The following is a 15,627-nucleotide window of genomic DNA, read 5'->3' as shown; positions in this document are numbered from 1 at the left end:
TTGCACAGTAAACCTCCCTTTTAGCTGTTTTATTTCCCCACTGAAATCAGGGTGGGGGGCATCAAACACGATCGCTTTGAACTACATCAGGCCCGATCCTTCTCTATTTCCCAAAAAGGCTTTCTGCTCAGTTTTGCACCGCGAGCAAATTCTCCATCAATCGCTCCACGGCAGGAGCGGCGGCCGCTTCCGAATAAATTGCAATATATAACACCGCCCTTTCCCCCCAAAGCCAACAGCGTCTTTAGTTTGCCCTCGGAAGGGAAGGTTAACCTGAAGCGGGGCATAAAAAAAGAAAAGGAAGGAAGGGAAGGAAATGCGGATTGGAAAAGGGAGGAGCCCATCAAGCCATTCGGCCAATGCGAGAGGCGAACGCAGTAAGGCAGGCGGGAATCCGGAAGAGAGAAAAAAAGTAATCGGCTGTAAATCTTCCCTTCCGCTTGGAAGGGACGGAGAGCGACAGCTGGTAACCATGTTTCAGTTTTTGGTAAGACTTTGGCAAAGGGTGGGACGGGCCCGGCTGAGGGGAGCGCTGCAAAAAAGGAGAATTTTTAGGTGGCGACGCCCGGCCGAATTTGGGTGGTCTGGAAAAGCTACGCAGGGACAAGTCTCGGTAGCGCTCGAACGGGAATGCTGCAGGGACTCGAACTTTGAAAAAAAAAAGCACAAACACTTTCCGGAAGGAAGGCTTTTGTTTTGTTTTGGGGATCTGCCAACCAAAACAACAACAACAAAAAAACAACAACAACACACCCGAGAGAATCGGGGCAATTTATTTAAATATAGCCTCCTTTCCAATGTGAGAAGTACAGATAGTTTGCTCCGGTTACTAGTCTTTCTTGTCAGATATAATTAAGCCAATGTCCTGAAAATGGATGGGCTTTAGGGATGTTGGACTTTCTTGCGCTTAACTTCCATGCGAATCTTAACTGTGGAGCCTCTTTCCAAGGATGGGTTGTTGTAAGCTTGGGTTGTAAGCATCCCTGCCCATGAAAATAATTTGTCTCCTTCCCCCTAGCCACACCTTCACTTCCTCTATATTCTGTATATGTTCCTACTTTTTGAAGAAGAGAAGAGAAGAGAGCAGAACAGGATAGACTAGAATAGGATAGGATAGGATAGAATAGAATAGAATAGAATAGAATAACAGAGCTGGAAGGGACCTTGGAGGTCTTCTAGTCCAACCCCCTGCTTAGGCAGGAAACTCTACACCACTTCAGACAAATGGTTATCCAACATCTTCTTAAAAACTTCCAGTGTTGGAGCATTCACAACTTCTGCAGGCAAGTTGTTCCACTGATTAATTGTTCTAATTGTCAGGAAATTTCTCCTTAGTTCTAAGTTGCTTCTCTCCTTGATTAGTTTCCACCCATTGCTTCTTGTCCTCTCAGATGCTTTGGAGAATAGCTTGACTCCCTCTTCTTTGTGGCAACCCCTGAGATACTGGAACACTGCTATCACGTCTCCCGTAGTCCTTCTTTTCATTTCATAGGGCCTCTGTGGCTCAGACTGGTAAGACAGTCTGTTATTAACACAGCTGCCTGCAATTACTGCAGGTTCTAGTCCCACCAGGCCCAAGGTTGACTCAGCCTTCCATCCTTTATAAGGTAGGTAAAATGAGGACCCAGATTTTTGAGGGCAATAAGTTGACTTTGTATATAAATATACAAATAGGATGAAGACTATTGCTAACGTAGTGTAAGCCGCCCTGAGTCTTTGGAGAAGGGCGGGATATAAATGCAAATAAATAAATAAGTGTGTGTGTGGCCAGGGTGGGCGTGGCCAGCTCAACATCACTCGTATCAGGGGCGCCTATGGTGGTCGGAGAGCTCTGTTAGCAAAAACAGGCTCCCGATCTCTGTTTTTGGCTGTGACGGCCTCCTGCAACCCTCTGCCAGCGAAAATGGAGCTTGTGAGGGCTGCCCGTGGTCCTCCTGAGTTCCATTTTTGTTGGCAGAGGCACTGCGGGCAGGTCCTTTGCTGTTTCAGGGCAGCCCCATGGGCCAGATCTAAGTACCCTACAGGCTGGATCCGGTTCCCGGGCCTTGAGTTTGACATCCCTGGTATAGAGTCTCCTGCTTGAACAGAGGGTTAGACTAGAAGACCTCCAAGATCCCTCCCAACTCTGATATTCTGTTATCATCAGTGTCTGTAAATTTTTGCAGACTCTAGTCTGTAATCAAATTTCCCAGCTAGCTCTGGAATTTTAGCATTGAGAATAGTTTGTTCCCATGAAGCCAGCCAAACTGGGACATTCCCATGAAGCCAGCCAAACTGGGACAAATTTTGCGGAGCTGAAAGAAGCTGAACTATTTCATGATAAATTAATAGAAAGGGGGAGTGTGAAATTATATGGCAGAAATTCTTGTATCTTCGGAGTACAAGGGATATAAGAATGCATGTCTCATTATCAGAGCCAATTAAATAGGAGGCCCTGTTGTTCTCATATGGAATTTTGAGGTCTGTCTTGCATTTTTGTATAAAAACTGATCCTGTTGCAAAATTCCAGAAAGCATGTCAAAAAACCCCCCCAAAAAACCCGAGTGCAGTCAAGTTTTCCATCCACCACTTGATGGAACAATTCCAGTGTGTATTTTATACTTTCAACCTGAAACAAGCCAGCCAAGTTTGCTGTAACAGGAACAAACTGGACTTCTTGAAGAAGTAAAATACTTATCTCTAGAAAAGCAAATGTTTCAGTATCCATCCCGAAAACAATAGTATGGTATTATGTTGATGATGATGAATGGTCAGTATTGAGTTTCAGAGAAATATGAGAAATCTCAAAATCAAGCATGATTTTTCAGAATTAAAAGAAGAGGCTGCTACTGCAAATCCCTGTGGTTGCATGTTCTTTGCATGTCCCCCAAAAAAGGCAGAAAATGTTTCTCATTTAATTAGTCTGTAAATTATTCAAAGTTTATCTTTTCTCCCCTCTGGCTGGAAGAAGATGGTGATTCTATCTGATTTCCTGAGATTCTGTTCGGACGTTCCCATTACTATGAACATTTCCATGAGTCAGTCTTGTGCATATTGCCTTCTTCAATATGGTGGTATCAGCACATGAACGGAATTATAGCATCATGGGGATCCTTGCTCACTGATGGAATTTCTTGTTAGCTTCCATAGTCAGTCTTTGGAAACATGATTGGGGAATGGAATGGAATAGAATTCTTTATTGGCCAAGTGTGTTTGGACAAACAAGGAATTTGTCTTAGGTGCATATGCTCTCAGTGTACATAAGGAGAATAAAATACATTCATCAAGAATAAAAAGATACAACACTTATTGATAGTCAAGGTTACTAATAAGTTATCAAATCGTACTAGGAAACAAATAAAACCAATATAAATTGAAATTTACAAGCAACATGGTTATAGTAATAAGTGGGAAGAGATAGATACTAATAAGGAAGAGAATAATAATAATAGCAATACAGTCTTAGTAAATTTTTCTTCTTCGCCTAGACTTTCAGACCACCGCCCACCACCGCAGGGAGACGGAACCAATGCGTTGGTTCCGTTCCAGGCGCCTGATGGACCCGGAGAGGTTCCTGACGGAGCTTGGGCCGTTCCCTGAGGATCTTACCCACGGCACGACTGAAGAACTGGTTGCGGCCTGGGAACGGGCCGCGGCTGGGGCTTTGGACCGTGTCGTGCCTTTGCGGCCTCTGACCCGGCGTAGATCTCAATTGGCTCCCTGGTTCTCCGAGGAGCTGAGAGAGATGAAACGCCGTAGAAGACGCCTAGAGAGCACCTGGAGGTCCAGCCGTTCCGAGGCTGATCGGACACTAGTGAGGTCTTTTACTAAGACCTACCTAGTGGCAATGAAGGAGGCGAAACGTTCTTACGTTTCCACCCTCATTGCATCAGCAGATAACCGCCCGGCCGCCTTGTTTCGGGTGACCCGTTCCCTCCTTCACCAAGAGGGACGGGATGACCCCTTACAGGGACGAGCTGAGGAGTTTAACGGTTATCTATACGATAAAATCGTTCAGCTTCGGGATAGTTTGGACCAAGATTGCGGCGATCCAACCGGGATGACAGAGACACGTCTTGCTGATGTTATTTGGGATGAGTTTGATTCTGTGGCTCTCGAGGACGTGGACAGGTTGCTGGGGAGGTTGCATGCAACTACATGTTTACTGGACCCGTGTCCTTCCTGGTTAGTGCTGGCTGCTCAGGAAGTGACACGAGGCTGGCTCCAGGGGATTATAAATGCTTCTTTGGTGGAAGGGGTTTTCCCCGCCGCCTTGAAAGAGGCGGTGGTGAGACCCCTCCTCAAGAAGCCTTCCCTGGACCCAGCTATTTTGGGAAATTATCGTCCAGTCTCCAACCTTCGCTTTGTGGCGAAGGTTGTAGAGAGTGTGGTTGCATGGCAGCTCCCCCAGCACCTGGAGGAAACTGTCTATCTAGACCCATTCCAGTCCGGCTTCCGACCCGGTTATAGCACGGAGACGGCTTTGGTCGCGTTGGTGGATGACCTCTGGAGGGCCAGGGACAGGGGTTGCTCCTCTGCCTTGGTCCTATTAGACCTCTCAGCGGCTTTTGATACCATCGACCATGGTATCCTGCTGCGCCGGTTGGAGGGATTGGGAGTGGGGGGCACCGTTTATCGGTGGTTCTCCTCCTATCTCTCTGACCGGTCGCAGACGGTGTTGACGGGGGGGCAGAGGTCATCCTCGAGGCGCCTCACTTGTGGGGTGCCTCAGGGGTCGATTCTCTCGCCTACCCTGTTCAACATGTATATGAAGCCGCTGGGTGAGGTCATCAGTGGTTTCGGGGTGAGTTATCACCTGTACGCTGATGATACTCAGCTGTACCTTTCCACCCCGGACCACCCCAACGAAGCGGTCGAAGTGCTGTCCCGGTGCCTGGAAGCTGTACGGGTCTGGATGGGGAGAAACAGACTCAAGCTCAATCCCTCCAAGACGGAGTGGCTGTGGATGCCGGCACCCCGGTACAGTCAGCTGCATCCGCGGCTGACTGTTGGGGGCGAGTTAGTGGCCCCAAAGGAGGTGCTTCGCAACTTGGGCGTCCTCCTGGATGAACGGCTGTCCTTTGATGAACATCTGGTGGCCGTCTCCAGGAGGGCCTTTTACCAAGTTCGCTTGGTCCGCCAGTTGCGTCCCTTCCTTGACCGGGATGCCTTATGCACGGTCACTCACGCTCTGGTTACATCTAGGTTGGATTATTGCAATGCTCTCTACATGGGGCTGCCCTTGAGGTGCACCCGGAGGCTACAGTTAGTCCAGAATGCGGCTGCGCGAGTGGTAACAGGAGCCGCTCGTGGCTCCCACGTAACACCACTACTCCGTAGCCTGCACTGGCTTCCTGTGGTTTTTCGGGTGCGCTTCAAGATTTTGGTTACCACCTTTAAAGCGCTCCATGGCTTAGGACCCGGGTACTTACAAGACTGCCTGCTATTACCTTACGCCTCCCACCGACTTGTACGCTCTCACAGAGAGGGTCTCCTCAGGGTGCCGTTCGCCAAACAGTGTCGGCTGGCGGCCCCCAGGAGTAGGGCCTTCTCTGTGGGGGCACCGGCGCTCTGGAACGAACTTCCCCCTGGCTTACATCAAGTGCCTGATCTTCGGACCTTCTCTCGTGAGCTAAAAACACACCTATTTATTCAAGCGGGACTGGCATAATAGTGTTAAAATTTTAATTCGGGGTTTTATTAATATTTCTAAAATTTTAAAACTAATTTTAATTATCAGCCTTTTTGTAATTTGCTAGGTTTTAAATGTTTTAATTTGTATTTATTTCGTGTTTTATCTTGGCTGTACACCGCCCTGAGTCCTTCGGGAGAAGGGCGGTATAAAAATTTAATAAATAAAAATAAATAAAATAAATAAATAAATAATTTGACAGTGTTGTGGGAATTAGTTGTTAAGCAGAGTGATGGCGTTCGGGAAAAAACTCCTTGTGTCTAGTTGTTCTGGTGTGCAGTGCTCTATAGCGTCGTTTTGAGGGTGGAAGTTGAAACTGTTTATGTCTAGGATGTGAGGGGTCTGTAGATATTTTCACAGCTCTCTTTTTGACTTGTGCATTATACAAATCCTCAATGGAAGGTAGTGTTCTTAAATTTCTGGAAAACTTAAGTTTCATTAGCATACTAACTAATGCTTTATCAGAGAAGAGTATGTATGAATAGATATATTATTTTATTTTTATCCTTCCTTTAAAATCCTAATAAGTAACTCAAGGCAGCAAACATGCATAATACTACTTTCCCCTCCTTTTCCCCCACAACAACCTGTGAAGTAGGTTGGGCAGAGAGAGAGTCCTTGTCAACTAGCATAGTGGTCCCCAACCTTAATGGCCTGGTGGCCTGGAGGGTGGGCAGAGAGGGGAACCTGCCAGCACAAGCAAGTCAAGCTGTATGTATGCGCACCGATCCACCACTCATACAAGTCAAGCTGCATGCATGGGTGCTGGCCCACCAGTTGTCCAAGTTGAGCTGCACGCACAGGCACATGCACCAGCCAGCCACCTGTGTGTCCGAGTTCCGAACATGCCATGGCTGGTAGTGGGCCACAATCTGGGGGCTGGGGACCCCTGACCTAGCAGGCTTTCATGCCCTCTATATCTTTCGTATAGCTTCCTATATTTAGATATCTTGTTATATTTTTTTTTTATATTTTTTTTGTTTACATTTATACCCCGCCCTTCTCCGAGGACTCAGGGCGGCTTACAGTGTATAAGGCAATAGTCTCATTCTATTTGTATATTTATATACAAAGTCAACTTATTGCCCCCCCAACAATCTGGGTCCTCATTTTACCTACCTTATAAAGGATGGAAGGCTGAGTCAACCTTGGGCCGGGCTTGAACCTGCAGTAATTGCAGGCTCTGTGTTCTTAATAACAGGCTTTACCAGCCTGAGCTAAACCGGCCCTACTTATATGCCCTGTAAGTAGTTTTCTATATTATGTGGGTGACTTGGAGCCCAGTTATTTTGCTTCCTAGAATATGATGTTCAAAGATACTTTGAACAATTTGTGAAATAGTCCACGGGGAAGAGTCATACAGATGCAAAATACAAATCGTGTCAGATGTTTTAAAATTAAGATAAGATTACCGTAAATGTAACTATCCCGCCCAAATTAATACAGCGAACTTTGCTATTATTTCAAGGAGATGACTAGATGAAAAAATTGTCCATTGCAGAGGTCTGTCAAAATAGGATTTGTTAGATCAAGATTTTCCACACAGCTAGGCAAATTGGACTGGACTTTGGGTGCTTGGGGAGAAAACTGTGATTTCTAAATCTTCCCCATTTCCAAGAAAGTAAAGCAAACATAGGCTTCAAAGCAGCTTTCCTCAATCTGGAACCAGCTAGAGCCATGGGAGTTGTAGTTCAACATGTCTAGAGGGTATATTGTTGGGGAAGGCTAAATTAAATGAAAAATAAAAATTCAGGGTTACTGCTTCTCCAGAGGAGGTTATGAAAATTAACATCACATTGTACATTATTTTAAATGGGTTTTCTTCACTTTTTTTGAGCACCACATCTACCATGTTGTACAGGAAATGAGATGTGATTGGCATACAGTGGCAGACTTTTAAAAACAACCTTAATTTTAATGCTCATATTTTTAATAGCTGTTTCTATTCTTGGTTGTCAGTAAAACCTGCAGTTCATTCATGGCTGAAGGGGAGATTCTCAAGTGCTAAAAGCAATTAACCTCCAGACATCGGAATGTTATATTAATGTTTCACTACTCTTTCAGTGTGATGAGATTTGAAGACTTCATTACCCAGATGGAAACCATTTAAGAAGTGCACATCTAAATTAGTCCAAAACTCTTGTTTTTAGAAAAATAGATGAATAAAATTGGATAAATCTGTATGTGCAGGAATAAGCCACCACAAATTGACAGCAGTAAATCATACTGGACTGCACTACGAAGCTATGTTAAGCAAAGTTTTTTATGTGATTCAGAGTTTAGTATGGATGATCATACACCAACATATAATCTGTTAGTCTTGCTACTTTCCCATTTGGTATTCCATGGAGGCATTTTTGAAATGCCCATGAATGTACTTAATAAAACTCCTGCTGTGTTTCTTTGGACATAATTCTTGTGATTATTATTATTATTTTCACCTAGGGATTTAGTTACCTATGTATTATTTTGCTAGGTTTTATATGCTGCTCCAATTAGAGTGGCCCAATATGCAGCAATATAAAAGGGAATGTATATATTTTGGAGGGGATCATGGTGGCTCAGTGGCTAAAATGCTGAGCTTGTTGATCAAAAGGTAGGCAGTTCAGCAGTTTGAATCCCTAGTGCCACATAATGGGGTGAGGTCCCGTTACTTGTTCCATCTTCTGCCAACCTATCAGTTTGAAAGCATGTAAAAAATGCAAGTAGAAAAATGGGGGCCACTTTTGGTGAGAAGATAACAGCGTTCCATGCGCCTTTGGCATTTAGTCATGCCAGCCACATGACCATGGAGACGTCTTCAGACAGTGCTGGCTCATCAGCTTTGAAACGGAGATGAGCACTGCCTCCTAGAGTTGGGAACGACTAACACATATGTGCGAGGGGAACCTTTACCTTTTTATATACTTTGGAAGCAATTGATCTCTTTCTAATGCCCCCTTGATCATGCTATGGCATGGTTTTTTATATAGGGCTGGAAAGGACTGTGGAGGTCATCTAGTCCAGGGGTAGTCAACCTTTTTATACCTACCACCCACTTTTGTATCTCTTTTAGTAGTAAAATTTTCTAACCGTCCACCAGTTCCACAGTAATGCGCCATGTATCATCATCTGCACATGCCTCTCATGCATCGTGGATTGGGTTTGGGGGGTGGGGCACTGGCTACCAGCTCTGCTTGTCTGTTATAGCTGGGTGGTGTGGGGGGAGATGTGCAAGCTATTCTGGGACAAGGGTCTTTTGTTTGCGGTCGCACTATAGCGCCATTTAGTTTCACTTATGTAACTTGAACTAAGCTTATGCGCGGGCGATACAAATAGTATATTTTCAGAAATTTAAATTGCCACGGGGAATTTTATGAAAACCTAATGAAAATGTTTCTAAATAATGCTATGAATTTTTTTTAAAAAAGTCAATTAAATAAAAAAAAAAGGAAAATGCTTCAGTATCGGACAAAACCCCTACCGCCCACCATGAAAGCTGGAACGCCCACTAGTGGGCGGTAGGGACCAGGTTGACTACCACTGATCTAGTCCAATCCCCTGTGGTGAGCCACCAGGACACATAGCTCCCTCTGATAGATACTATTGTTGAGCCAGGTACCACCTATTCTGTACCTGTGCATTTGGTTTCTCCTGCCTCTGTGCAGATCTTACTTTTCTTACCACTGAACTGCATCTTTTGGATAGAGCCCAATGCTCAGGTCTGTCAAGATCCTTCTGACTATTGAGTCTCTCTTACAAAGTGTTAGCATTCCCCCCTACCCAGTTTTGTGTTATCTGCAAATTTGATGAGTTCTACTTCAGTCCCCTCATCTAGGTCATTGGCAACTTTAAGACTTGTGGACTTCAACTCCCAGAGTTCCTCAGCCAGCTGGGAGTTGAAGTCCACAAGTCTTAAAGTTGCCAAGGTTGGAGACCCCTGATCTAGGTCATTCATGAAGATGTTGAAGAGCATTGGGCCCAAGACAAATCCTTGAGGTACCCAGCTGCACGCTTCCTTCCACCTAGAAGTATATTGGTGGGTGGGGAGCAAAATAAAGGTGCAAAACAGGTGTATTGCCTCTGCAGTGTAGGTTTTTTTGCCCTTTTAAAATCTTACAGGTCATCCCCTCCACCCTGGCCATTGACATTCCTTCTGATTCTGAGATGTCTCAGTGTCTTTTAAAGCAGGGGTCCCTAACCCACTACCGGCCCATGGCCTATTTGGATCTGGGCTGTGTGAGAGGCGGGCTGACGTGCACATGCATGCGCAGCTCAGTTCACGTGAGGAGCGGGCTGGCGTGCATACATGTGCAGCAGTGGTGGAATTCAATTTTTTTTACTACCGGTTCTTTGGGCGTGGCTTGGTGGGCATGGCAGGGGAAGGATACTGCAAAATCTCCATTCCACCCCACTCTTGGGCCAGCCAGAGGTGGTATTTGCCGGTTCTCTGAACTACTCAAAAGTTCCGCTACCGGTTCTCCAGAACCTGTCAGAACCTGCTGGATTTCATTCCTGATGTACAGGTATATGCATGCTCATGTGCGCTGATCCATCATTTGCACGAGTTCAGCTGAGCACACGTGTGTTCACCGCCCCACCGCTCGTGTGGCCCAGTTCCCCTCTTTCTCCCCCAGCCGGGTCTCAAAGGTTGTGGCCGCTGTTTTAAAGGAAGTGTATGTTCTAGCCACAAAAAACTTATCCACTTATCACATCCCTCCATGGTTTGTCATTTTGATATTATCAAGTAGAGAAGTAGAAACAGCCATGAGAAAATGCTGAAAAGCTAAATAAGTGGCAATTATGCCAGTGAAAAAGGAAGTTCCTTTCCCTTGTCTTTTTCTCTCATACCTGCTACTAGGAATATGCTATCTGAAGTTTCCTAAATCCTGGCCTAGTTGTTTGCACAATTCCAGTGTTTAAATTGCAAATGGTGAATAGAGGAATTATTTGTATGTAGGTTTACATGGAATTCAGCCAAATGGTGGAAACTGTTTGGCAAAAACATTAGCTAAAAACATGATAAACATTTTAATGAAAATCAGGTTTTGGCCTGAAATTGGCAAAACATTTCTTTTAAAAGATAGAATGGAAAACTAATTGCATTTTTAAATTACATTTCATGTGTGGTGAGAAAGAGAAGTAAAATCCTCAGTGTTACCCTTTCTGTTCTTTCTCCAGCTCGGTTTTGCAGTTGGCAATGTAGTTGGAATGTATTTGGCCCAGAACTATGATGTAAGTATTCTTGCTGCTTTTGAAATTATGTTAAGACTTGGAATTTGTGACCATTGCAGAGCCTGTCAAACACCAGATGATTCTGAACTCCAGTTCCCATTTTTTCTAGAATGCAATAGCATTCAGACTTATATACTGTTTCACAGTGCTTTACAGCCCTCTCTAAGCAGATTACAGAGTCAGCCTCTTGCCCCCAACAATTTGGGTCCTCGTTTTACCCACCTCGGAAGGATGGAAGGCTGAGTCAACCTTGAGCCTGGTGAGATTTGAACTGCCAAATTGCAGGCAGCCGGCTGTCAACAGAAGTAGCCTGCAGGACTGCTTTTTAACCACTGTGCCACCACGGCTCATGCAGTGGTCACAAGTATCAAAGATGATGGGACTTGTTGACTTGAATTTCTGAAAGGCTATTGATTTCCTATTTTTCTATGTAACCACAATCCAGCAGCTTTAGATTTGTGTAATAAAGAGAGTCCAGATCAGTTTTACATTCCTTCATCCATACCTGCATTTAATCCTGTTTCCACGTTAATCTCCTCTTACTTACACGCATGAAATATTTGTGATATATTTTAACACTTTTCCATTGAAACCTGCATTGCAAGTTTTAGAATGCTATTTTTTTCTTAAGTGTTTGTCCCAGAAGGCACCAAAATTCGCCTACTGTTCCACGGTTACTAATTCTAACAGCAAAGCCTGAAATACATAAATTAAATTAATCAATTTGTGGTCAGTCTTGCAAAGACACTAGAGCAGGGGTCTCCAACTTTGGCAACTTTAAGACTTGTGGACTTCAACTCCCAGAGTTCCTTAGCCAGCAAAACTTAAAGTCTTAAAGTTGCCAAGGTTGGAGACCCCTGCATTAGAGTATGGTGCAGACTAGAGTACAGAAAAAGATTCTTTTCCTGTAAATATCATGGACCCAGAGATTATCTTGAATTGACTCTGTAAACTGCAATGGTTCTGATGTTCCTTTATATGTTTATAGGTTCCAAACATTGCAAAGAAGATTGAAGACATCAAGAGAGATGTAGAAGCTAAGAAGAAGCCTCCAAATGATAAATGATGCTGATTTAGGCATCCTGTTGTTCAACATAGATGGTTTATTTTAACCACCCAGGTGTCAAAACTTTATTGGCTTTAATGAATGCTTCCAGGCCTGACCTCAGAAGGCCTTAAAAAGCATTCAATCTTAGTGTTACTATATCCATGTGGCCTCCTTGCACTTGACTTTTTTCCAAAGAAAAAAAGATCCATATCGATCTAATTTTTATCTATCTATCTATCTATCTATCTATCTATCTATCTATCTATCTATCTATCTACCTACCTACTTACCTTCCTTCCTTCCTTCCTTCCTACCTACCTACCTACCTATCCACACACACACACACACACACACACACACACACACACACACATACAAACTGGACTTTTGTTCTCAAGTATTGCTTCAGTAATTCTTTATATTTAGTAATAACGAGTCAGGAACAGAATGAAGATATGCCATTAATTATTCCAATCTAAAAAAAATCTAAGTCTAATCTAATCTAAACGTCTGATAAAAATTCCCATCTTTGTTGCTGAAATATGACTTTTCTATTTTATTGTTGGGCATTCCTGGAACATGGAACATGTATAGTCTGCATATAGTCAGTAAATCTAATGCCAAAATGTTGAGTTCACAGAGGTATGATAGCCAATATGCTTCATCCATTGTTTGTAAAAAATTGTAAACAGTTTTTAAAAAATTTGAACAACTTAAATGAATTGTTGCAATATATCAACAAAAATGTACCCATCTTCCAATTCTTAGTCGGTATTTTTGTTTATGATGTTTTTAAGGGTTTACCATTCTGGTATAACTAGGAATTGATGGAGTCCTGCACTTGCATTCTGATGATGAAAACATGAATCAAACTATGCAAATTTACTGGCTTGAATTTTTACTGTCTTGTGTCTGTTGTAGCCCTTTCTTGAAACAAAGAAAGATGCATGTATTTAAAGATGATAACTGTCATTAGAAACACTTAAGAAGAGGCTGGACAATCATTGCAGATATTGCATTGCCTATGTAGGGGTAAGCATACCTATTGTAGGCTCCTTCTAAACATTTTTGTATCCTACTCTGACTGATCACTCTATTGAATGTTGTTAACGGAAATGCTGAAAATTGGCAGTATGAAACAGGGTTAGTGTGATTTTAAATCTATCCCAAATTCAAGTCTCCTACTCTATCGAAACCTTCCTTACCACAAATATCAAAGTTCAAGTTTTGGCATCCTAAGGTTGAATAATAGACTAGATAATATGCTTGTGGCCAGATTAATGTAGAACCTAAAATTCTAGTTTTGTTTCATAGGCTAAATAGATTACCTATATATTTACATGAAAATTACTTGAATTTATTGTTTTCTTCATTTGTTAAACAACGCTCCTATACTATGTTGAGTATGGTTTTATGGATTACCATGTGCATTCAGAAATGTGTGTATTATAACAATAAATAAATACTAAACCATTGTGAGAAATTTCAGCTTTTAAAAGGTGTCATTGACAGAGATGGCATTGAGAACCTTTTTCCCTTGACTTGACTTTTAGGTCTCTATGTGGAATTATATTCATCATATCAAACTTGATGGGACTTTTAAGTTCACAGTAACGAAGATTCTCTTTGTATTATCATTTGTGAGACCTTAACCATCACATATAGATGCAGTGTTAGGGCATCTTAAAAATTGCCTTTTCTACAGAATACAAAGTATTTGGGTAAAATTGATTGATTTCCCGACCAATCTAATTTTATCAGAATTTTTTTCTTTCTCTCTTTCAGAATCTTGTCTATATGGGAAAAGTGGACTGTTGTTCCAATTAATGCACATTTTCAGAAAGGAAGACTTTGAGAGATCAGTGCTAATTTTACATGAAACAGCATGAAATTGTTTCTCTAGATTTCACATTTGTTACCATTAAATCAATGGAAGTATTGCCTTATGTCATGGTCTGCAGAGTTCAGCTTTATAATTCTGACCATCCTCTGAAATTTACAAATGGGATTTTGAAGAATTACAAAATTCTTTCTCATGTCTGCAAAATGTGAAGGTTCAAACCGTACACATGATGGTACAAAATAAATCTGGTTATTCACTTCCTCTGAGAGTTGTCAGTTTTTCTTTGAATTACATTCTTTCAAACCTACTTAGCCAACACAATTTCTAGAACAGTTTTCCTGTGCAACTTAAGGAAGAGATACAACAGACTTGAATACTAGGAGTTCTAGAATAAAAGTATGGGTTGTACATGAAATATTTTAATACATTAGTGTGTTATCTATCAGTATACTTTGTGAATTGTACACAGATTATATTATAAGAAAAGATGAAGTAGATCAATGTTTTTCAACCTCAGCAACGTCTAAAATATGTGGATTCCCCTCCCAGCATGTGAGGTTGAGAAACACTGAAGTAAATTGTCTTATTTACAGAATTGTCTTACATACATAATATAACAGAAATCCTTGTCTTACGCAAGGAAGTAATCATGGTGCATATTTTATATTTATCTGACTATCTACCTGTCTGTCCAGGAATAAGCATATGCAAACTTCGTAAATATATGTGGAGTTTGTGGAATAAAGGAATTCAACTTGGAATAGCAGTTGGTTAATTTCACACCTGTTAAACCATAATGTTTGTGTCTTTGAATTATGAATTTGAAGGTAAGAGTTAAGGAACAAGGATTCAGCTGTTCTGGACTATATGTAGACTTACTGTTCATTTGATGTGATTGGAACTAGAACATTCACATATTTTGGGCATGTGATACAAGAAGATAAATAAGTTTAGGAATGTTGAGGGAAGGGGAAGAAAAAGAAGGCAACAAATAACATGGATTGATGATATTAAAATTACTGCTATGTCTTTAGAAAAACTGAATTCTGACTGGAGAAAGGTCGAAGTGGCAATTCATGCTATCAAAGGCACTGAACATCAGTTGATCACATCAAAATAATTTAATACTCGTAGGCCCTTAAAACAATCAACTACCATAGCATGTAATTGATAGTCCTTTTAACAGCAAAAAAAAATCCATATAAGAGTTAATATATTTGGACACAAATATTGGCATTTGTGTATGCATCTGTTGCTAGACTTGTGTACCAAATTTTAATTTGGGAAATTTAAACTGGTATCTATCCATATAATTTTTCAATAATCAAATCAAGTGTCCTAATTACGCAAGAAAGTTTTATTTTGTTCCTTTTTTATTTGCAAATTGTTTCCATTATGAAACTTATTTATTTCTAAACACTCATTTTAATAACCATAAGGTATTTATTTTTTTCTTCTCTTTTATTTCCAAGTAATATGCAATACAGCTCTTGCTGAGTGTGATGGCTGGGTTTATACAATATACTGAACAATGTTCTGCTCAATCATATTTTGTTAAATTGGCTGGGTCCATGCATCATTTATTATTTCAGTTTATGATGAAGGACATAATAAAGGAAATACTAACGAAGTCTATATTGAATACATGTGTTGAAAAGGACACACCACTGGCTTCTATATTACTCAGCTTAGTAGGGGAGTTGTTTTGTTGCTGTTGTTTAACTATTATTATTACTCTGATTAGTTCTCATTTTGGGATACAGGCCAGGCGATAATAATGTTACCAATAATATTATTTTCCTCAGCCCTGATCCATTTTTTATCTATAGTGAAGGGAATTTTAAATAGGAT

The 15,627-nt window shown here is 41.7% G+C and overlaps 1 protein-coding gene across 3 annotated transcripts; it reads left to right on the top strand.

Moving 5' to 3' along the window:
- Nucleotides 1-385: 385 nt before the first annotated feature.
- On the top strand, nt 386-14,039 carry STMP1 (short transmembrane mitochondrial protein 1). Of its 3 annotated transcripts, none has more exons than XR_009156121.1 (4): nt 386-487; nt 10,832-10,885; nt 11,874-12,005; nt 13,719-14,039. XR_009156121.1 is itself a non-coding variant. In XM_058191128.1 (3 exons), exons 1-3 carry the CDS (start codon nt 473-475, stop codon nt 11,949-11,951), a joined length of 147 nt encoding a protein of 48 aa, XP_058047111.1. In that variant the 5' UTR covers nt 386-472; the 3' UTR covers nt 11,952-14,039. The 3 variants fall into 3 exon arrangements, 1 of the variants encoding a protein (XP_058047111.1); XR_009156120.1 differs by having other exon boundaries at nt 12,855-14,039; XM_058191128.1 differs by having other exon boundaries at nt 11,874-14,039.
- Nucleotides 14,040-15,627: the final 1,588 nt, after the last annotated feature.

This window comes from Ahaetulla prasina, chromosome 7 (genome assembly GCF_028640845.1).
Source record: "Ahaetulla prasina isolate Xishuangbanna chromosome 7, ASM2864084v1, whole genome shotgun sequence".
NCBI classification, from domain to species: domain Eukaryota; kingdom Metazoa; phylum Chordata; class Lepidosauria; order Squamata; family Colubridae; genus Ahaetulla; species Ahaetulla prasina.
Note: the sequence above shows the minus strand (reverse complement) of the source record. Positions and strands in the feature narration are given on the sequence as shown.